General features: G+C 37.9%; 1 protein-coding gene across 2 annotated transcripts in view; it reads left to right on the top strand.

Annotated features, from left to right (window-relative positions):
• LOC117421451 (phosphatidylcholine:ceramide cholinephosphotransferase 2-like) overlaps positions 1-23,764 on the top strand; it is a 43,943-nt gene that overhangs the window by 13,256 nt on the left and 6,923 nt on the right. For both annotated transcript variants that reach the window (XM_034035911.3, XM_059029452.1), the window contains exons 2-5: positions 15,541-16,231; positions 19,273-19,390; positions 21,681-21,834; positions 23,528-23,694. In XM_034035911.3, coding sequence (XP_033891802.2) covers positions 15,756-16,231; positions 19,273-19,390; positions 21,681-21,834; positions 23,528-23,694 — 915 coding nt within the window. In that variant the 5' untranslated portion in view covers positions 15,541-15,755. The remainder of the gene's footprint in view (positions 1-15,540; positions 16,232-19,272; positions 19,391-21,680; positions 21,835-23,527; positions 23,695-23,764) is intronic.

Below are 23,764 nucleotides of genomic sequence, written 5' to 3'. Positions count from 1 at the left end.
TGTATTTTGTATCTTACAAGTCTGTGGTCACTTCCTGTGTTGAAATTGTTTAGTACTGAGACATCAGTAACACTTTATATTGCGTGGCATAAATTAATATTAAATAGATATGCAATTGCATATTAAATTAATGTTAAATTACTATTTAATAAATATGCAATAGCTGGTTTCTTGCTAAATGTTAACCAAATGTCGATTGAAAATGTAATTGCATATCACGTAACAAAACCATTTACGTTGTTTTGTTACCCTTGAAAATATGTAATAATTTCCCATTGTTTACATGTTTTTATTTGAAAATACCTGTCTGTCTGCTATCTCCTCCTGGATGCACTCTCATCACCTCAAACTCAACCTCTCTAAATCTGACCTCCTTTTCTTTCCCTCCTTCTCCTCCCCTCCTCTGATCTCTCTATCTCCATTCCTCTGGAATCTACCATACTATCTACCTCCTCCTCAGCTGAGAACCTCGGAGTCACCCTGGACCCCTGCCTCTCTTATTCCCAGCACATCTCCACTCTGGCACACCGATTCTTCCTGAGCAACATACGAAGAATCCGACCCTTCCTCACCAACTACGCCACCCAGCTCCTGGTCCAGGCCCTGGTACTCTCCCGCCTAGACTACTGCAACTCCTGGCTGGCCTCCCTGCGTCCGCCACCCGTCCACTCCAGCTCATCCAGAACTCCGCTGCTCGCCTGGTGTTCTCTCTGCCTCGCTTCTCCCACGCAACTCCACTGCTCCGCTCACTCCACTGGCTCCCGATCACTGCTCACATCCAGTTCAAGACTCTTGTACTCGCCTACAGATGCCTTGACCAGACTGCACCCAGCTACCTCCAGACCCTCATCTCTCCCTACATGCCCACATCTCCGCTCTTCCTGCACTAGAAGACTCCTCTACGCTCCCCTGCCTCCAGAGCCCGCTCCTTCTCCACCCTCGCCCCGCAGTGGTGGAATGACCTTCCTACAGATGTCAGGACTGCCCAGTCCCTGACCACCTTCCGGCGCCTCCTCAAGACTCGCCTCTTCAGACAGCACCTGTAGAGCTCCTCTTTTCCCTCTGGACACTTATCACTCTTCCTTAAATGCTCTTTACTTGCTCTTATCTGCTCCCTATTTTACTAGATTTAATCCTGTACTTTAGAGTACTGTAATCTGTACTTAATCTGGAGTATTTTGTATTTAATTATATCCTGATGTAACTATCACTGACACTTATCTGCTCTGTTATTGAGTCGTATTTTGTCATATACTTGTACTTACTAGAACTGAAGTCATTGTATTTTATCTTCCTCTTAATTGTATTAATACTTGTACTGTGGTTCTTGAAATGTATTTTTGTTTACGACTGTAAGTCGCCCTGGATAAGGGCGTCTGCTAAGAAATAAATAATAATAATAATAATCTGATTTAAATGTTAATGGAAAGTAACAAGGAATAATTGAACGTAAATTTAATATCAATTGCATATCTATTAAATATGAATTTAACACTAATTTAATATGCAAAACAATACAAGATGTCTTGATAACGCTTTATATTGTGTGGCATAAATTAATATTAAATAGATATGCAATTGCATATTAAATTAGTGTTAAATTAATATTTAATAGATATGCAATTGATATTAAATTTACGTTCAATTATTCCTTGTTACTTTCCATTAACATTTAAGTCAGATTAACTGTATTTTCAATTAAAAACATGTAAACAATGGGAAATTATTACATATTTTCAAGGGTAACAAAACAATGTAAAAGGACGTGATATGCAGTTACATTTTCAATCGACATTTGGTTAACATGTAGTAAGAAACCAGCTTTTGCATATTTATTAAATATTAATTTAACATTAATTTAATATGCAATTGCATATCTATTTAAAATTAATTTATGCCACGCAATATAAAGCGTTATCAAGACATCTTGTATGGTGTGCTTCTTGTTGGTGAGTATGTAGTCAATTTCATTCTTCACTCCATTGGGTCTTCTCCATGTCCATTTCCTGATGGGTTTCTTCTGGAAGGTTTTTCATGATGAATAAGTTCTTGTTCTCTGCAAATTCGACTGGTTCTTCCCATTTTCGTGTAGTTCTTCTACTTCTTCATACAAATCTTCGACTTCTTCGTCCGAATAGCTTGTTGTTGGGGCATATACTTGGATGACCTGAAGTTCATACTACCTTGAAACTTTCACCATCAGTCTTGCGGACCTCTCTGACACGCTGTCAGTCTCTACTACGTTATTCTTGATTCTCTTGTGGACAATGAATCCAACGCCTCCTGTTCATCCATCTGTAGTGCCTCGGTAGAAGAGAAGATGTCCACTCTTGAGTTCTAGTAGTCTTTGTCTTTTCGTCGTACTTCGCTTAGTCCTACGGTGTCCCACTTGATTCTTCCAAGTTCTTCTTCCAACTCTTGAAGTCTTGCTTCACCTGAAAGAGATCAGCAGTTGTACGTGGCCAGGATCAGTGGTCTGTGGCCATAACTCACCACGCTGGCCAGGCGGGTTGGTGAGTGCCCCTTCCTCTTTGGCCGAGTATGTTACTCAAGCTTTCACAGCATGGTTGAACCTGACAGAGTCAGGGGACCCCGATGTACTTCGTCCTGAGAACCCATTGTCACCCTCCTGCCACTTTGAGGCAGTGGAAGTTGGACTTTAGGAGGGTATGTTGATGTACAGATAACTGGCCCACAAGCTCTGCTTTCTGAAAAAGAACACTGAACTATGCATGATACTGCATACAGATATGTAGGAATTAAATTTCAATGTACAAATTATTATTATTATTTTTTTTTTTGGAATCTGCAGTTTGTATTTCTTAACACTAGCAAATATGCATGGTATGCAGTGTGCTGTATATCTAAGCTCAATTTGGTGTACTGTACTTGTCTACAGACTGGCAAGCTTTGTGTATAATTGTTTTAGGGAATGACCTTTGACAACTCTAAAAGCAGACCAAAAATAACAACAGTATAGGCATGGCTTCTGTTACTTTATTTAAAGGTTTGAGGGAGTTGTTTAATTATTATTATTTTTTTACTTAAAAAGAATTTAAGCAAACACGCTTATTAAGTTTGTTATTTTGATCAAGAGCTAAATGCATATTTTTATGTCCAAATTTACTGTCTGTTCAGGGTGTATGCTCATAGGCTTTCAAAACCAATTAGGTTTTATTGCTAGATTTTGAAACTTCACCAATCAGTTTCAGTGTAGACGAAATATGTACTGTAAGAGCTACATGTAAATCGTAAGAAAATGTATGTCACAAAGACAGAAGCATTGCTTAAAAGTTAAACCATAACATGCAGTATCTCTCAAACCCTTCGTTTTACACATATTAACTTCCACCATCAGCGCAAGAGATCAAGTTATTCCAGCCCACATTCCTGGGGCTGAGTCCCAATCTAAATCGATTTTTATCTCAATGTGCTGAGAAATACGTCTGCTAATAAATAAATGATAATAATATGCTGCTGATGAAAACGAATGAGTTTGATTTCTAATTGCTTTCACGGCAATTGAGTAAATGAAGTTTTGACATTGGGCTTCCATTTGTAAACATTAACTGCAGTTAACTAAACTGAAATGTGTTCAAAAAGATTGTTGGTGATGCTAAGTTCACAAAGAAGCACATCTACGTAGCAACTTGTCCAATGAAAACTACACTGCTAAAACAGTGTTTGCCATTTAGTTAGCAAATACAGAATATACTAAAATAAACTGTTCAGAGAAACAGTTTTGTAGTAATCTAGGTGGTCCTCTGAGCGCATTATGGCTGCTGCTGTGTCCAGCTGCAGTCACTTTCACCTTGTAAAAGCACTACCTCCTTGATCTTTGTACAATGCACTGAGAAGCTCCACTGGGTTAAAAAAAGAAAAATCATACATTTAGATTGCATGTTTTCTTTCTAATGGGGTGGTAGAATACTTTATAAACGAGTCTCAATACCACAAAGGGGTATAGAATTGAAAATGAATGCTCAATGACTGAGAAATCATTTTGAAGCTGTGGGAAAAAAATAAAATATAGTTAATTGGTTTGGAAACTGAAATATTGTTTCATGATGCAGGAAACAAGGCACTGGCTTTCATAGTTGTGCAAACAGATACCAGACTTCCATTTGCCACTGCAGTTCATAGGGGCTCAAAGAGTGTTAATTTTCTGAATATTTAGAGTGGTGCACAGATTGCCATCAAACAGTATGTATGGAAAGGTCTTCACCTGCCGTATGCCTGTAATTCTATTGTAGTACCTTGAAGAAATACATTTTATTAGGGTTATTGCTGATTGTTGGTTAAATATAAAACAATATATTCTAACATAAAAAATAACAAACCAAATAAAAAATAACAAACCAAAATTATAGAGGCTGTGTGGTCCAGTGTGGTTAAAGATGAGGGCTTGTAACCAGGAGGTCCCCGGTTCAAATCCCACCTCAGCCACGGACTCCTTGTGTGACCCTGAGCAAGTCACTTAACCTCCTTGTGCTCCATCTTTCAGGTGAGACGTAATTGTAAGTGACTCTGCAGCTGATGCATAGTTCACACACCCTAGTCTCTGTAAGTCACCTTGGATAAAGGCGTCTGCTAAGTAAACTAATAATAATAATAATAATAATAATAATAATAATAATAATAATAATAGACCAGGAATTTTTAGCATGATTGATTTTGAATCAGGACTCCAAACAAATCACAAATCTGAACAGGGTCTGGTCCTTACTGCAAAAAATGCTTTTAGCAATACAATGTTAAGTGCATGGTACAGTATTGCAAAAAGGTTACTGATGCAAATTATGTGCTTTTTAAAAGTCTCTGTTTTGTTGGAAAGAAAAGCAGTTATTTGCACATGTAGTTAGACTTGGCATGTCCAACTTGTTACTGACCTGTATAAATAACAAAACTAAATCCCTTGGTCATTTGTTGTTCAACTTCACCTATCTTCATAGGCAGAGACTAGTGTTTGGCAGATTGGTTCTTGGTTGTGGTGTTTGCTTAGTCGAGTACAGAGCCTTGGTTCAAACAAGCAGTTTTGTAATCGGGTGACAGGTTTGCTGAAACACTACTGGTAACCAAGACAGTCTGCAAAACCTTAAACAAGGAAAAAGAGTTAGTCGCACGAGGGGAAATAAACAAAGTACAAGCCATTGATGGAAACTCGCTGGCAACTTTAATTCGAATCCAAGATATCATGGTAATGTGCTGATTTTTATCTCATTCATGAATATATTAAGGTAGGAGTAACTAATAAAAAGACCAACACAGCCTAACAAACCCACTTGATACACTGTATATTGTATGATGAGATGTTGTATGATATCTTAAATAATACGTGTTTTAAGCTTTATACAACAGACTGTATTAACTGTGGTATAGGGATTTAGCAATACTGTATTGCAAGGTTTGTCTGAAGACATTTTGGTGATGGAATAAAACATTAAGTAAATCACACTTCCCACATCTGAGAATGAGTAATATTCTATTTGGTATTTATTTTTTTCAGAAGAATTCTGATTAGTCATGCTTACTTTTTTTTCTTTTCTTTTCACACATGGTGAAAGAAGGTCTGTTTGTCCTGATTTGTGAACTAGTGATTTTGAATTTGCAGTCATGTCAGGGGAATAGTGTGTGTGTGTGTGTATTATTATTATTATTATTATTATTATTATTATTATTATTATTATTATTATTATTATTATTATTATTATTATTTAACAAAAATATGTTTTAGTCACAAGGTCATAGTTCCAATCCCCAGGCAATAGAACTGTGCCTAGCCCTCTGAAATAAATACGATCTGACTTTCTCTCAGACTACAGCCACTGATTATGGGAGGGAGAGGACTCTTCTATTGTTTGGTTAGGTGGGAAATTGCCATGGCAACCTCATTTAGTTGCTCCGGCAATAGATCCTGCTTCAGAAGGAAACAGGCAGTATGAGACAATATAAATGTAGTATTTTAAATGCTACTTTAAAAGCTTCCCACAGCTAGGGGGGAATGTAAAATATAATAATGGCCTGCATTAAATAATTTTATTATAGAGCAATAGATATACTTTTTAATTGTTAAGATAGCACCATGGTTTTGATTTTACCCAGGCTTTGTGATAATTAAGAGTGCATTGAATGTTTAATATACAATTGAAAATAATGAATGTGGGGAGATAACATATTTCAAATAAATATATATATATATATATATATATATATATATATATATATATATATATATATATATATATATATATATATATATATATATATATATTATATACAGTACGGTGCAAAAGTTTTAGGCAGGTGTGAAAAAATGCTGTAAAGTAAGAATGCTTTCAAAAATAGACATGTTAATAGTTTATATTTATCAATTAACAAAATGCAAAGTGAGTGAACAGAAGAAAAATCTACATCAAATCAATATTTGGTGTGACCACCCTTTGCCTTCAAAACAGCATCAATTCTTCTAGGTACACTTGCACACAGTTTTTGAAGGAACTCGGCAGGTAGGTTGGCCCAGACATCTTGGAGAACTAACTACAGTTCTTCTGTGGATTTAGGCAGCCTCAGTTGCTTCTCTCTCTTCATGTAATCCCAGACAGACTCGATGATGTTGAGATCAGGGCTTTGTGGGGGCCATACCATCACTCCTTGTTCTTCTTTACGCTGAAGATAGTTCTTAATGACTTTCGCTGTATGTTTGGGGTCGTTGTCATGTTGCAGAATAAATTTGGGGCCAATCAGATGCCTCCCTGATGGTATTGCATGATGGATAAGTATCTGCTTGTACTTCTCAGCATTGAGGAGACCATTAATTCTGACCAAATCCCCAACTCCATCTGCAGAAATGCAGCCCCAAACTTGCAAGGAACCTCTACCATGCTTCACTGTTGCCTGCAGACACTCATTCGTGTACCGCTCTCCAACCTTCGGCGAACAAACTGCCTTCTGCTACAGCCAAATATTTCAAATTTTGACTCATCAGTCCAGAGCACCTGCTGCCATTTTTCTGCACCCCAGTTCCTGTGTTTTCGTGCATAGTTGAGTCGCTTGGCCTTGTTTCCACGTCGGAGGTATGGCTTTTTGGCCGCAAGTCTTCCGTGAAGGCCACTTCTGACCAGACTTCTCCGGACAGTAGATGGGTGTACCAGGGTCCCACTGTTTTCTGCCAATTCTGAGCTGATGGCACTGCTGGATATCTTCCGATTGCGAAGGGAAGTATGCATGATGTGTCTTTCATCTGCTGCAGTAAGTTTCCTTGGCCGACGACTGCGTCTACGGTCCTCAACGTTGCCCGTTTCTTTGTGCTTCTTCAAAAGAGCTTGGACAGCACATCTGGAAACCCCTGTCTGCCTTGAAATTTCTGCCTGGGAGAGACCTTGCTGATGCAGTGTAACTACCTTGTGTCTTGTTGCTGTGCTCAGTCTTGCCATGGTGTATGACTTTTGACAGTAAACTGTCTTCAGAAACCTCACCTTGTTAGCTGAGTTTGGCTGTTCCTCACCCAGTTTTATTCCTCCTACACAGCTGTTTCTGTTTCAGTTGATGATTGTGTTTCAACCTACATATTGAATTGATGATCATTAGCACCTGTTTGGTATAATTGTTTAATCATACACCTGACTATATGCCTACAAAATCCCTGACTTTGTGCAAGTGTACCTAGAAGAATTGATGCTGTTTTGAAGGCAAAGGGTGGTCACACCAAATATGGATTTGATGTAGATTTTTCTTCTGTTCACTCACTTTGCATTTAGTTAATTGATAAATATAATCTATTAACATGTCTATTTTTGAAAGCATTCTTACTTTACAGCATTTTTTCACACCTGCCTAAAACTTTTGCACAGTACTGTATATATATATATATATATATATATATATATATATATATATATATATATAGCTTTGAAATAAAAGAAAGCCACTCCAAAAAATAAACTGTAATGTTGTTCTTTCACAGATATGTTTGCAGTTTTATAATAAAGGATCAAGGAGATTTTAAGTCAAACACTAACTGCTGAAGTACACACATAAAGCAGGATTCAGGTTTCAACAGCAGTGACTACTCTACATGTGAAAACCCTTTCAATTTGAACTAGTCTGTTTAGCTGGGTGTCATTTTCTGACTGGCCTTTGAGCTACAAGGAAAAGGAAATAATTCAGTAGGTTGAAAAGTATTTGGGGACACCATCAGTCTGATGTCCTAAAATTATTTCCACAAGTTTAAGTGCATATTTGTTGCCTTTACAGTTTCGGTTTCATGACAAGCTCTATATCCTGTTTAAATAATGTAAAACCTGACTGGTGGGAACGACTAAAGGCTGCTATCTTGAAACACTGTAACATGTGATATTGATGTCCCCTATACAGTATACAGTATACTGTACAATTCCAAATGCATTCTGTAGGCAACATATCAAAACATGGCCGATATACAATTTAAATGTTTGAATTTGTTAGCTGTAGTGATTGTAAAGATAAACCTTGGTTATTATTTGTATATGGTTTAAGTGTAACAGTCTCATTCTGTTTGCATTTCCTCCATTTAAATAAGTAGCTATCTGCTTGTCCACGTAAATATATAACCTTCCTTTGTACACATTTCAACACGTGGTGCTTGTAATTACATTACTGCTGGTGCTTCACCGACAGATTAAAAAGTAGGTATGGATATCCATTTTGTGCACAGAAGTAATTTAACAGCATCATATGAATGCCCAGAGCTCAAGCATACACCAAGCAGTAAAACCTATATGTACTGTGCAGCTTTCTTGACCAGTCAACTGCAGTTTATTTATTTATTTATTTATTTTGTTATTAAAAGACAACAAAATAAACCTTGCACAATATATACTGTATTACATTAACTCTGTAAGTCTCATACTTTTCTGGATGAAAGGAGCACACATGATGGAATTTAATTTTTTAATTGGTTCTTTTTTGTGTGGCAATTAGTAAACAAGAAAGTACCTGTCAGTCTTCTTCATGCACATGAAGAGATATGTATGTTTATTGTTTGTCTCATTCTTTTGAAGTAACATTCTAAATGGTCATGTCTTTCTTTTGAAAGCCTCCAGAAGCCATTGCAACACCTCACACTTTGGTTCTCCTCTCAGTAACAAATGGCTGCTTTTTCTGTGACCTCTCAGGAGTGCTGGACTGAAGAATGGCTTTTTGTACAGTTTTTTGTTCTCTTAATTTCTTTGAAAAAATACATCATAAGTTTTGCATCTTTCATATAGGAAAAGTGAGATGGTAATTTATTATTATTATTTATTTCTTAGCAGACACCCTTATCCAGGGCGACTTACAATTGTTACAAGATATCACATTATTGTTTACATACAATTACATTATTTATTTTACTTATTTTTTTACACATTATTTTTACATACAATTACCCATTTATACAGTTGGAGCAATCTAGGTAAAGTACCTTGCTCAAGGGTACAGCAGCAGTGTCCCCCACCTGGGATTGAACCCACGACCCTCCGGTCAAGAGTCCAGAGCCCTAACCACTCCTCCACACTATATTAGTTAAGTTTTATTGGAATTATTTTGTTAGCTCAAATGCTCAGCCTCTTTAGTGACTGGTTGTCCAGTTTTAATCCAACTTTCTTTTTCTTTTAACAAAAATGATTTGAACTGCTCTGGTCTATATACTTTGGTATCCAAATCAATGCAAATGACACACAGCATACCACAAGAGGTATCGGCCGTAGCCTGCCGGTGAATGTATGACATGGGCCGGGTTTCTGTGGAAAAAGATAACCAACTCTCACCTTTTTCTGACGCTATTTTGGTAGTACAATTCGGGTAGTGTGGCTTTCCATGTAGTTTTCTTTTAGCCAGAGAAATTCTCCTTCCAAATGGAAATAACCTAATTAATATTAAAATACAGGTGGGTTTATTTAAATGTTTCTGTCTGAGTTCCAATTTGGCCTTGCATGACTGTTGATATTGTGCAGCTCTTAACCTTTTAAACCCAGTTCTTAAACTGGGTTTCCACAACATTTTTTGTTTGTGTTGAAGCACAGCAAGTGCAGCCTGCCTCATTTGACCGCCAAATAATTTAATTAAAAAAAGTACGGGAAACAAAACAAAAAACGCGAAACGCGAACACATTCCATAAGAAAGCGCTGTGTATTATCCTTGTATTATTTGCTAAACATTTTTTGACTGCATATATGTATATTATAAACATTATATATGTAAAATACCAGCACTTTAGGTTAATGATTGCAGATGATTCGCACGGACAGTGCAAAGCTCTCGCCTTTTTTTTCTTTTTCTATTTTTTTGTTAATAGAACCTTTGAGTATTTCGGGGGGCAGGAGCTGGGGCTCCTACCTTTGTGTCTTCCCACTAAAATTACCTGTCAGTCACCCTACAAATGCCTGTCAGTCACCCTATTTAAACTCCAGCCAACTCCCTAATTCTTGCCTTGCCTTTCAGTTTGCGTTTACCTCGCAGATTTGCAGGCTCAAATTTAAAACCGAAAACTTTATTTTCAATCCGTCTAAAATGACTACTCACCCAAGGCAGCTTTCGTTTTCATCTGACTCCGATTTAAGTTTTTTTCTGGCTGTCTTACTTTAACAAACAATCCACTGAAAAAATTTTCAAAGAAATTCTCCAGTTCTTCTTCTCCTCCATCTGACAATGCTGCCAAAGATTTCCATCAAACCACTGCCAGTCCTGCTGCTTCAGCCTCTGCTCATACAGCTGTGCCTGGTCTTGCTGTCTCAGCACCCCAAGCTCAAGAAGTTCCCATTCCTCCTCGCCACTCTAAATGCATTAAACCTCATCATGATTCTCCAGTACAATTTTTTTACAAGGATTGGCCCATCGACAAACTCCTGAAAGCTCTTTTCAAAAAAGGATTGCCCATTACAGCAGGGAGTGATCATGCTGCTTTATTTGTTTCATATTGCAATTCCATATTGACCGACTGTGTTTTCCCCCTAAAATGTCACAGCAGAGATCCAAACTTGCCAGCTCACTCTCCGCCCCTGCTGTGCAAGCTTCACTCGCTTCAGATCCCGCAACTACAACTCCTCAGGCTTCAATTTCATCTGATCCTTCCTATGATTTGCGATATGAGATTTTTAACAATGTCAAGCAACTCATTCATCCTCATCTGATCACCTGGATGCACTAGGTAGCAGGATCACTAGCTTGGAACCGGCAGCCATTACTTACTCACCAGTGTCTCCAGCAGCAGCACTTGTCACTCCCACCACTTCAGCCACGCCCACACCTGCTCTCGAGCTGCCAATCTTCACTCTATCAACCGCCTCCTAGTTTTGGATCCTCTTCTGCAGTTCATTGCCACTCTCCTAAACTCAGACGCAATATTATCTAAGATAAAGATGTCAATTTGGTCTCAATACTTATTGCAACCTCAGAATTTCTGGATCACAGGGTAGTTGACTTTATGCTTACAGACGACAGGAACTGGACTCCTATTTATTTAACATTGTTGATCTCTCTGCAAGATATGGCGGTACCTTTTTTATTAGTATCATAAATCTTTTTTAACCAAAGCAGCTTCTTGTTTAGCATAGAACAATACACCAATAGACTGGTCTCATCCCGATCCTGATCTGATTTGAATAGATTCTTCAGTGGTCGCCAGGCTAACGCTTGCGGAGTTTGTGCTTCCACCACCCATTCTATCTGTCTGTGTCCAAAAGTAGCCTCATCTTTTAGCCTCCTTATCAGCCTCAACTTATTCTTCCCCTGGTCTCAACATCACTACTTTCTTCAGGAATTGTGTGCCTGCAGTTTCCCCTATTTATTCTTCAGCTCCGCCTGCTTTTTCATTACGCATAGATTCTTATGGAAGACTGTGACAAGATGGCTTTGGTGGTGATGTCAGACCTGAAAGGAACACGCAGACAGGCAGTACTGGCAGGTGAAACTGAGGCGCAATGGCGCTCAGTGTTTTATTAAACAAACGAAAAATAAAAGATTTATACAAAACAAAAGACACAAAACAAAAGGGAACGTTGGCCAAACAAAACAAACAAACAATTATACTAACAAATATTGTGCTGCCAGTTTCTTTTACCTTTTTATTTCTCCTCTCCTTAACTCCCGTTCATTACTCCCTGAACACTCTCTTCGCCGTGCAGCCAGTCTGCAGGTCTTTTATATTCTGGCCAAGGGGTTAACTAGCTAGTTGTTATTATCTTATCCAGAGTCTGCACAAGTTTAATAATGATAATAAAGATGTGTGACTGATCAGCTACTGAGTATTTAATTAGCTGACAGTCGCGCATCTTCACGAGGTTCTAAAAACACAAAAAACAATAACACATAATGGTGGTGGCTTTCGTCCGCGCCGCAACAATAATAATACAATAAATCATAATAATAATAATAATACAAAGGGGCAGGACACTGCGCCACACAGACCCATCAAATATTCCGGTGGCAGACAGCTGTGCAATAATTTCAATTCCTCATTCTGATCGTACAAAGAATGCCGTTATTTACATATGTGCAGTTTCTGTGACGATGCTCATTCACGTTCCATCTGCCCTCTTTCATCAAAATGACATTCGTCATTACTAATCGCCTCTACCCACATGTGGCCGGGTACCCCACCCCTGTGTGTATTATGTGTCTTATGTTGTATGTGTATAATATATTATTGGTGCATGGGGTATAAATGGGGCATGTAGCAGAGGTGATTTAAAATATATAGTTCTATTTAGACACGGGGATTGCACAATCACTTCACATGCAGATAAAATGTGTATTAATATTTGGGCATGGGGAGTGCACAAAGTAGTTCACTTGCAGATTGTGCTGAGATTCAATTTAATGATTGATTGGCAATTGAGTCTCTGTACAGCTGCATAACAGTCACTGTTTAACGCACACGCTGTTGGTGTGTTCAGGGCGAAAGAACGGGAGAGAGAAGGAGAAGTAAGATCAGTCTAAAAACTAAAGCAATTGCTACTTGTACTGACATAGCTCAGCGCGATACTTGTGTTTAGTGTTCGCTGTGTTTTGTCTGTTTTGGCCATAGTGCCATTTTGTTTTGCGCCAGTGTTTGTGTGTTTTGTTCAAACTGTTTTGTTTATTTATTATTAAACAGCTCATTCACTCACCTAAACTGTTGTCGTTATCCTTCCTGGTCTGATGTCACCACAAAGCCAACCTGTCACACCCTATCAACATCCCATGCTCTTCAATATCACCCTGATGGGTTTTTTTTTAAAATTAATTATCTCATTTCAGGCCTTACTAATGGTGTTTCTACTAGTTTAAAAGCCATCCTTTCTTCCTCTATAGTCTATAAAAAACCTCCAATCTGTTATAAAAGAACCGGATGTTGTGGACTCTCTCATCAATTCCGAGATCTCAAAGGGATTCATGTAGGGGCCATTTCCAGCCCCTCCCTTCCCTCAATTCTGTATCAATCCTATTGGAGTAGCTACAAGGGAAATTACCTCTTTGACCACTCTGCCCCTCATGGCTCTTCTATCAGCAGCATTAATTCTCTCATTCCCTCAGATCAGTTTACTCTTCATTTCATCACCATATCTGCTATCCATTCCATCAAAATATCTGGAAGGGGTTCCTGGTTAGCTAAGCAGACATTTCCGACGCTTTCAAAGTCATGCCTATACTCCTTTCTCTCCGTCATCTTTTTGTTATCTGCTGGAGGGGGCAATTTTACTTCGCTACTAAACTAACTTTTGGATGCCGCAGCAGCCCTAAGATCTTTGAGACCCTCTCCGAAGCTCCCTGCTCGACTTTACTCAATATTAATCGCATCCCCTTTCTGCTGCAGTTATTGGACGACTTTCTCCTTATTCTCATTCATCAGCCCCTCCAGCTGAAGCATTCTTAGAACTCAGGTCTCTCTTCTCAGCAGTTGGCATCCCCCTGTCAGAGAGAAAACCATCGGTCCAGTCCACTCCCTTGAGTTCCTAGGAATGACATTGGATACTCTCCGATTCGAATCCCGACTGCCTTCTGATAAACTGGAAAGCATTCGCTCTCTCATTCAATCCTTTTGAGATCAACCATTCCATTTCTAAATGGAACCTTCTTTCACTCCTGGGACATTTCAATTTTCCAAATCGCATCATTCCTCAAGGTAGAACATTTATTTCTTGTCTTCTAAATCAGCTAAAATAAATAAATAATCTCGATGCCCTCTCTCTGATAATCAAACACGAAGCTAACAAAATCATAAAGGATACTTCGTTATTTATTGCAAAGGGCTGCATTTTTTAAAAATATTTGCAGTAGCGTCTATATTTTGTATAACCTTGCTTTATAAAACAACTAAACTATAAAGCACTAGAATGTTATGAGTCAAATGGCAATAATTTGAAATGTTAAATAAATGGTGTCACATAAAAACAAATACTGAATGAAGAGGTATCTAAACCCCTTGCACTGTATGCTTATGTTTTCCTATTTGGTCAAAGAAGCTTGCCAGGGATGCTTCTAGCAGATCTCGGATAATAAAGGATTGCTTGATATGGCCTTTAGTTATAGTAGAAAGTTGTTTGAGGTTATGTCACAAACAGGAATTTCACTGAAGTCTTGTGAGCATAAGGTAAGGCTTTCAGACACAAGGCAATTTAATCACCCTTTTAAAGTTGTACAGTATTTTAGACGCACACTTCCTATAGCTTGAGGAATGTGCATGATATATGCATGCTACATTATGTAACTCATGACAGTGGAGAGAGAATTTCGAGTTTCTAAACTGCGAGGAAACCCAGCCATTGTCCTTTATTTTGAAACCAAATTTTACAAGTGGCTAGTGCTACCAAAGATATTCAATGGGATATTCAAATGTGAATACAGTAGCTGTGCACACTTATGGCCTTAACAGTTCAGCATCAGTGCTCCTTTTCAATAACAAATCCATTACTTAAATACACAAATAGCACAACCTTGCCTGGAGTGAGTGTGGATTAAAATAGAAACAGATGACCAATTTAGAGTTTCTTTTTATTGCTGGCTTCTGATTATTGGCATTGCATTTAAATGCTGTCTTTTGCAGAATTGCTCTTTTTCCTGAACTAAATCCTGCGTCTTTGGAAATTTGCACAAAAGCAGAGATGCTCCTTTTTCTTTTTAAATTAAGTATCCCCTCAGAAGGGAGTATGTAGCTGTAGGTCTGTTTTGAAGGTATTGGAGTGTGTCAAAGTAACATAAGTACATATGAGTACACATTGAGACAAGCATCAGTAAATACTCCCTGAACCAGTAGTGGGCTATTACCACCAGTTCTGGAAGTGAAACAATATTTATACCTAAGATTATTCTTTTTTTAAGACCTTAAAAATGCTTAGAGCAAATAGTCCTTTACAAATAATATAGCACGCTTAATATCCCTATTACAGCTTTATAAAATCTTCACCCATAATCTAGATCTATGTATCTTCACTCATAATCTAGAAATACCATTATATTGAACATTGGACAGCAAAAAAATGATTTGTTCAGTATGTATTTCCCTGGTTTTATAAGGCTCTCACTGTTATTTTAATTACGTTTCAGGGTTTTTATCATTCCTGTTTCTTGGGAAGAACAAGGCTCTGGAAGACCTGACAATATTGCAGAACCCTCCCTTCAGTTAAGACTCCATTAACCTAATTATACTGTGGGTAGCTGTCTTGTACCTGTAAAGAACTGGACAGGTCTTACAATTTGAAGCGCCCATCTTTTATACCTCACACAAAAATTGAACGACCACCTAAACCTAAAGAGGATATATGGCTTCACCACAGCTCCTGCGCGAAGTAGATTCTGTGGATACGCAACTAGATGTGCATATGGAAGAGCATGCCAGTGACCTCTCGAATGGATTCCAAAGTAGCAGCCCGTCCGGCAACGATGAAGGAAGCCAAAGTCAGCCCAAGCAAAGCACTTTACCCAACGGCCTGAGGAAAAGCGGCAGGAAGCACCAGGACTACATTAAGATCTCTGTGCCTGAACCAAAGAACCGTCTGCCACTGGAATGGTGGAAAACAGGCATTGCCTTTGTCTACGCCCTCTTCAACCTGGTACTAACCACGGTCATGATCACTGTGGTGCATGAGAGGGTCCCGGCAAAAGAGACCAGCCCACCCCTGCCCGATAAGTTTTTTGATTACGTTGGTCGAGTTGAATGGGCTTTTTCTATATCAGAAATAAATGGGATGATTTTAGTAGGACTGTGGTGCTGCCAGTGGCTGTTCCTTCGATACAAGTAAGTGTCCAGTTTAGTTTTGTATTCAGATATGTTTAATACCAATTAGGTATGGGTCTAAATAATAAAGTCTGAATGAGGAAAGAAGTACACACTTTTTGAGATATAGGGGGAGGAAAACTAATTATCATGTGATTTATATATGCAAGTATATATATCTAGGGTAGCAATGGTTCGTTTTGTAGTACTTTGCAATACAAATGTCACATTTTAATTTACTTTTGTATTAAAAGGGTTAAAGGCAATGAATAATCCCCTACATTTTACCTGCTGTACACTTCTATTCCTTATGTAGATTATTATTATTATTTATTGCTTAGCAGATGCCCTTATCCAGGGCGACTTACAATTGTTACAAGATAGCACATTATTTTTACATACAATTACCCATTTATACAGTTGGGTTTTTACTGGAACAATCTAGGTAAAGTACCTTGCTCAAGGGTACAGCAGCAGTGTCCCCCACCTGGGATTGAACCCACGACCCTCCGGTCAAGAGTCCAGAGCCCTAACCACTACTCCACACTGCTGCATAGGAGTGAATATATATATATATATATATATATATATATATATATATATATATATATATATATATATATATATATATATATATATATATATATATATATATAATATGCTCCATGTATGTGCACAAAATACACGCTATAGCAAACATACTGGGTTAAAGTAACATTACATGCATTATTTTTAGGTAGTTGGTTACTGTTTCATTTCTTAGGTCATTTCACATCATCAAATCATGTCACTGGCAGCAAAGAATGTCAGTCATTTGGATGGTCGGTTAATAAATTGGAAAGAAGGCTTAAATCCAGGTGTAAATCAATGAAGAGGGTCTTTTTTTGCAGGTGGCTATTTAGCAGGGGCTAAATGTCAGGCCAAAAACTTACCACTTAGATATTCAGTGGCTTGGAACTTGTTGGGTAAAATGTTAAGCAATGATTTGACAATCCGTGTCAGTTTCAGCAGGTGTTCAGTATAGAACCCCTACAGTTAACTTAGCAATTCCTTCTCTTCTTTAGACCACAGTGTCACAACTGCACAACTGTTTGCACAATAACAACAAATGGCAATTTACTATATTTTAAAATAGTTTGTGTTAGTACTTTTCTAATCTTTTTCCCACACAGCAGTATACCAGTGATGTTTATTAGGGCCTGTAGTTTATAAGTAGAGCTGTAAGTTCTTCACTTTTTTTGGATGTTTGCTATAGTTCTTTCCTTTACATACAGTATTCCATTTTTAGGAGTTTCATGGAAATAAAATGAGAATGAAGGGGTGTTCCAAAGCTACAAGGGTAAACCCTATTTAAAGACTTTGAGATTATTGAAATATATTGTTTTTGGCAAAAAGGGGCATCCCATTGACTACAACCTGCTGTTCAATCGGTATTTTCTGGCATATTTCAAATGGGAAGAAAAATGCAGTGCAGCTTTTTTTGCTAACTTTTTTTTTTCTCAATTTATTAAGAAAGTGCTATTTTTATATTTTAAAATATGGTTGCATGACTCGTGGTGTGTTTAGTAGGTAAGTGTCACTGAAATATTATTTTTATCAACATACTCCAGTGGTGTCTTGATAATAAACAGAAAACCAGCAACACCATGTGTTCATGGCTTATTATTAGAATACACCACCTAGCAGATGAAACCCAGCTCAAAGACTCCCCTGGCAAGCTCTAGCAGTAAGCTGCATGCCTTTGTGACTGTTAGCTAAAGGCATGCAAATATCACACAAAAGATATTGCAGGGACAGTACAGTACAGGAGCACTGGTGTGCAATTCATATCGCCCGACGCCTGGGGCAACAAGATATGTGCGAGGGACAACAAGGTTTTCCATTGTACTTTGTCTGTTGGACAAGTAGTTTTTATTTATTTATTTGTCCTATGTTTGTTCTGTTGCTAGAAAGACACTCCTGGTATTTTTTAGAGCCACGCAAGTTTCTGAAAACTGAATTGCGGAAGTCTAGCACTTACACACAAACATTTTAAAAAGTGTTTACACTCCCACCCCTATCACTTCAGAAAAGCTGATCTTCTATTGGTTACAAAGAAACCCAAGACAAACTTTCCCTGGCAAAATATAATGATTTTTTTTTCTTTCGATTTTAGTGTTGCTAAATTAGTTTGCTATTTACCATATTTATATTTTACAGATTTAAACGCTGTATTAAAAAAAAAAAAAACTATTTTTTTTTTTTTTTACTAGATTTGCACAGAAGCAATATTAGTTATTTATTGGACATGCACAATTCATCGATTTGTGAAACTATTAAAACATGAAGATTGTCGTGTTTATAATGATAGAAATGAAATGCTTATATGTGAGATTATCTGTACAATATTGTATTATTATTTTAAAATAAAATAGACTGTAAATCTCATGTCAATGAGTTTATGTATTAATTCATTCATGTATTTATTTTTCAGTGAGAGTAGTGCAGAGAAAGAATGTTGTCCTTCCTCAAAAAAAAAAAAAGCCATCAGGGTATGAAACCAGGATCACCCTGCTGCAGTAGTGTTCCAGTTAGCCATCATCGGACAAGATATTAGATGAGGAAAAATAGCAGTAAAATGTTGTACTGTTTTTTTGTTTTTTTAAGTATATAATAGAAATAAATAAAATAATTTAAAAAAACAAACATATTTTGCCTTTGCAGAATTTGATGGAGCCTACTGTAAATATTGCGTGCATTTTGGTAGATAAACAGTACAAGATGCAGAGAAACTTGACAGGTTATACACAAATCCTTTAAAAATCTGGGGTTCAGCAGTTACAAAACTGAAATCAGAATTCCACAAAGCAGCAGTAATAGTCAGCAATGATTTAGTATCTGTGATGCAACAAACTAAAACACCTGTAAGCAGGTGGCTGTTAATACAGGTTTAATATTGAAATGAAACAACAATACAGCAAGCTGGCCATGGTAAAATGTGAGTGCTTTAAAATGTAGAGTTGGCCTGTGCAGTGGTGTTTGTACAGAATATTGATGTGTTTTTTTTTGTTGTTGTTTTTCAGGTCAATAGCAGCAAGAAGGTTTTTCTTCATAATGGGAACCCTTTACCTGTACAGGTGCATGACCATGTATGTTACAACGTTACCTGTGCCCGGTATGCACATGAAATGTGCTCCAAAGGTATATTTGTCTCTAGTGGGGACTGGACAGTATGTTGTATAATGTATTCTATGTAAAGTTTCAGTGTACACTTTCTTATTTAAAATACATGGTTTCTTGGGCTGCTAAAAACGTTAACGGGTTGAAATGCCTGTTCACTTGAAGTTAGTCATGGAAGACATGCCAGGATTGCAAGGCCTGGGCCATCCTAAAATAGTGCTGGCAGATGTGCATTTCCAGTGAAAATTTAGGAATTTATCCAAGTGCATTTAAGGACTGTTCAAATGTTTTTTTTTTTACTTGATCTTTTTATATATTTTGTATTTACAGTAGGTGTGCTTAAAACAGTCCTAGAGTTAGTAAAAAAAACTAAAACATAAACAATATATTTTTGCTTCAATTACTGTAACCTTCTCGGATTCTTTATATTGTCCTATGGCCGTTTTAAAACCTTTTTCAATTCGACAAAGGGAAGTGACAAGAACTGATGGATTGAAGTCAATTTGCAACAAAATGATCAGTTTGACAATTCTAAGCAGATACCGTGATTAAGCCACTTCTGCAACACTGCTTTTACTACCTGTAGACAGCCTACGGAGTGAGCTCTGTCTGCTAAGACGCCAGAGGAAAAGAAAGACATCTCTCAGGTTAAGCAGGGACCGGTCTCTGGTTCTTCTGGAGCTTCTAGCTTGAGTTTCATTCTGTAAAAACAAAAGAACTGACCCGACAGGTAAAGCAGCTGCCCCTATATGTGCCTTAACCCTGCCTCTGCAATCTTCCTCTCTAATGGGAGAGCTCAGGGACAGGTGCAAACAATTACCTCTCACCTGCCTTCTATCAGGTTAATGCCTATGGAATGTTAACCCTGTAGTCGCCAGAGCCTGAAGGATGGTCAGTTCCCCAAACTCCTCCTGCTGTGGGAGGTGGACATTTTCACGAACAGAGTTCGCTTGCCCTGTCACACTACCGTATTAAAAATGATGACAGTACAGTGCCCTATTGTCTATCAGAATACTGTTTTTTGTGTTTTGTGTCAGGTGTCTCTGGGTCAGTGCCATATGGTAACTACCAACAGGCAGAAAAAAGGCAAAATATAGATAGATAGATAGATAGATAGATAACCAGTAGATTTTATATTACCAACATTTCAATCAAACTAAACCCTGTGGAGTTTTCCATGAGGTAGTTGCAGAAGAAAAGAGACAGCTTTAAAGGCTGCCATATTTTGATCTTTGCTGAGAGAGATCAGGTCCTCCGATTGGCTGTTTGCGATATGCGTAAATTCGATTCAACATTCCTCAACGTGATTGAGTCACACAACACCAATCAATAAAACATATCCACAGTTCAAAAAAGAAAAACAAACCTTGGTTACAATCTTAGTTTTGAACTAAAACAAGCACTATGATCAACTAGAATAAATGTGTGCATGTACTGTGCTAGTGAGTTGAGGTTGGCCTCCAGTCTCACGTCTCATTCAACAAGCAGTTCCACAAAGAGTAGATGCACACACCATGTTACTTAAATACAGCAAGAGCACACTTTATAGATACAAATGTCCAACACATTCATGATTTATTTTATGTGTTTGGCTTATGAGCAAGCACTTTCTATGTTGGTTTCAAAATATCTTCATTTCCAGTGGTGGAGGTTTCTGTTATTTGTGCCACTGAATCACGTCTGTCGCTTGTCACATGTCTGCAGACTTGATCAGTCATGACCCACTTCAGCCAGAGTTGCACTATATTTCTGGTAGTGATTTTCTGCTAATGTTGCCATTCCAGGAACACCCAGGTGTCTCGTTGAACACATTTGTCAATGCAGCCACTGCGTTGAGGGATACATGGGCACCCACTATAATACCCCTTGTCACATAGATCCTTCTGTTTTCTAATCATTTCTGCTGACTGGTTGTACACTCCCACATAGCTTATTCGGTCAAGTAGATTACATCAATTTGCCTCAACAAATACATCTGCAAACATTGTAGTCTTGTGGATTTTCTCATTTTACTTACATTCTCTCTTGTTGGCCAGAGCCCAGGTGTACATGATGTATATAACCAACCTGTTACGAGCAGAGTGGCAGCGATTTAAAAAGAACAATACAGATTTCTAATGTGACATTATTTCTGTATGAAATAAAGATATTCACAAGAAGGCTGTGTTATGGAGGGAAGTCCTCAGAACGTCATGTCCTTGCTTCCAAGCCAAAGGTTTTCTGAAAGGGAAGATTGATGTCTGGAAATGAACTTGCTGCTCTGTATGTTATAAATAACAGCATGGTACTCTCCCCATCCTTTTCCCCACAGCTACACGGAGACTCCCAAGCCAAGCTGCAGAGGATCCTGAGATTGATTTCGGGCGGCGGCCTGTCCATCACAGGCTCACACATCTTGTGTGGTGACTTCCTCTACAGCGGGCACACTGTCATGCTCACACTGACCTACTTGTTCATCAAGGAATGTAAGTATTGCATGACATTTCCCCTGAAGGAGGGTAATATAAACAGAATAAGGAAGACTTCTCCATGCAGCACCAGATCCATGTCTTGTTGCCACGTTTACACATTTTCAGTCAACTAAACTGTAGTTTAACTCCTTTAATCCTTTATGTTAAGGAGTTACAACATTTATAGTTGTTTGTTACCATTACCTCTGTTGCCAAATTATTAACTGTGTATATCTCTAGGTCTCTTTGTTTTACACTTTAATCATTGCTGGTGTAGCACTGGTGAATTTGTTGAGTGTTGCCCTTGAAATCTCAAGTGAGTGACCTGAATTTTTTTTTTCTTTATCAAACTGCAGTATGTTATTACTCTTGGTATACAAATGTGTTGATTAGTATAGGGGAGAGTTGGAATAAAATATTTTTGGTTTATTTCATTTTATCTTGTCTCTTTTCACTAATATTTATATTAGTTCAATAAGCCAAATCCTTAGCTCACCCAGAATTTGGCTTTCTTAGCTCTTTGATGGTCTGGACTTCTTTTTTTTTTTTCAGCCAGTGGATTTTGTATTGCACTAGTTTAAAATCTTAGTGGATTGCACTAGTTCAAAACAACAACCAGATTTCACATGTGAGTTTTTATAGTATAATTTGCAATATTTCAACCCTTCCTCAATGTGTTTCCTCTATGGGTTAGAAAGGGCACTTTTTAAGCTCGCCTGGGAGTATTTATTATAGTTCACATTGTTTGAAATCAATTCCAACTCAACCTTCAAGCACACTTTGCGTGAGCTATTCACATGGGATAAGATTAATATTTCACTTCCAGCAAGTCCACCACAAGAAGCAACAATAGCATGACAGATATTTATAATGAGCTACTAATCACATTGCAATGTGTACATTAGCGTTGATTGAATAAAAGCTTTTGGTTTAATCTGAGGCACTCACACAGATTTATGTCTTTGATATAAAAAGTATTTTGAGTTTAAGTGCAGGCGCTATATATATATGCACAGTGGGACCACAAATGTTATACCTGTCTTTTTCAATTGTAAAAACCTGAGTAGTCAGTGTCAGTGCAACATTACTAACAGGTACAGTATGCATCACTACACAAATCAGCCAAGGGTAGCAAATGCCAAAAAGCCCTGTAGTTTTGAAGACTGCAGAGATTGTAATTCATATTTCTCTTTGGAAGAAAATTGTTAAGATATGATAACCTATCCTTCAGGCTTCTGGAACAGAGCCTGTCTTCAGAATAATGGGTGCTTTCATTAGAAAATGAGTGTAGACCCACTGTCAAGAACTCACACAAAAATCTCTGGTAGTCCTAAAGGTGTACTTGCAATAATTTTATAAATCCATGTTTTCCTTTATTTCATTAGCTTCAGTATTTCGTTTTTACCCCTTTAACTAATTGAAGTATTAGATTGCCTTGATGCTTAACAAGCTAAAGCTGCCTGCTCCATAAGCCAGGCAGAATTAAAGGTTGGTAGGTTTCTAAGTTGCTAGTTCTTCTTTACAGTTTTCAGCCCTGCTATAGAAGTTAACTGGTACCTCAACTAACAATTCTAAGCCTTCAAGGGCACAATTGTACATGTGTGTTTCAGCTGACTTGTCTGCTGTGTTTTATCATATTTCCTGTGTTTATTCCTGCGTAACAATAGACTACTGCTCTGGCTCACACAGTGTGTTTTTGCTCCTGCAGACTCACCCCGTCGCTTCTGGTGGTACCACTTGCTGTGCTGGCTGCTGAGTGCTGTGGGAGTGGTGTGCATCCTGGTGGGACACGAGCATTACACAGTGGATGTGGTCATTGCATACTACATCACCACCAGACTCTTCTGGTGGTACCACACCATGGCCAATATACAGGTGAGGCAAAAAATTAGTCTGTTGGATTAAATTCTCTATAAAATGATTTTCCAGTCACTGATATGGAATT

Source organism: Acipenser ruthenus, chromosome 1 (assembly GCF_902713425.1).
Source record: "Acipenser ruthenus chromosome 1, fAciRut3.2 maternal haplotype, whole genome shotgun sequence".
NCBI classification, from domain to species: Eukaryota; Metazoa; Chordata; class Actinopteri; order Acipenseriformes; family Acipenseridae; genus Acipenser; species Acipenser ruthenus.
This window is presented reverse-complemented; position numbering and strand designations above follow the sequence as displayed.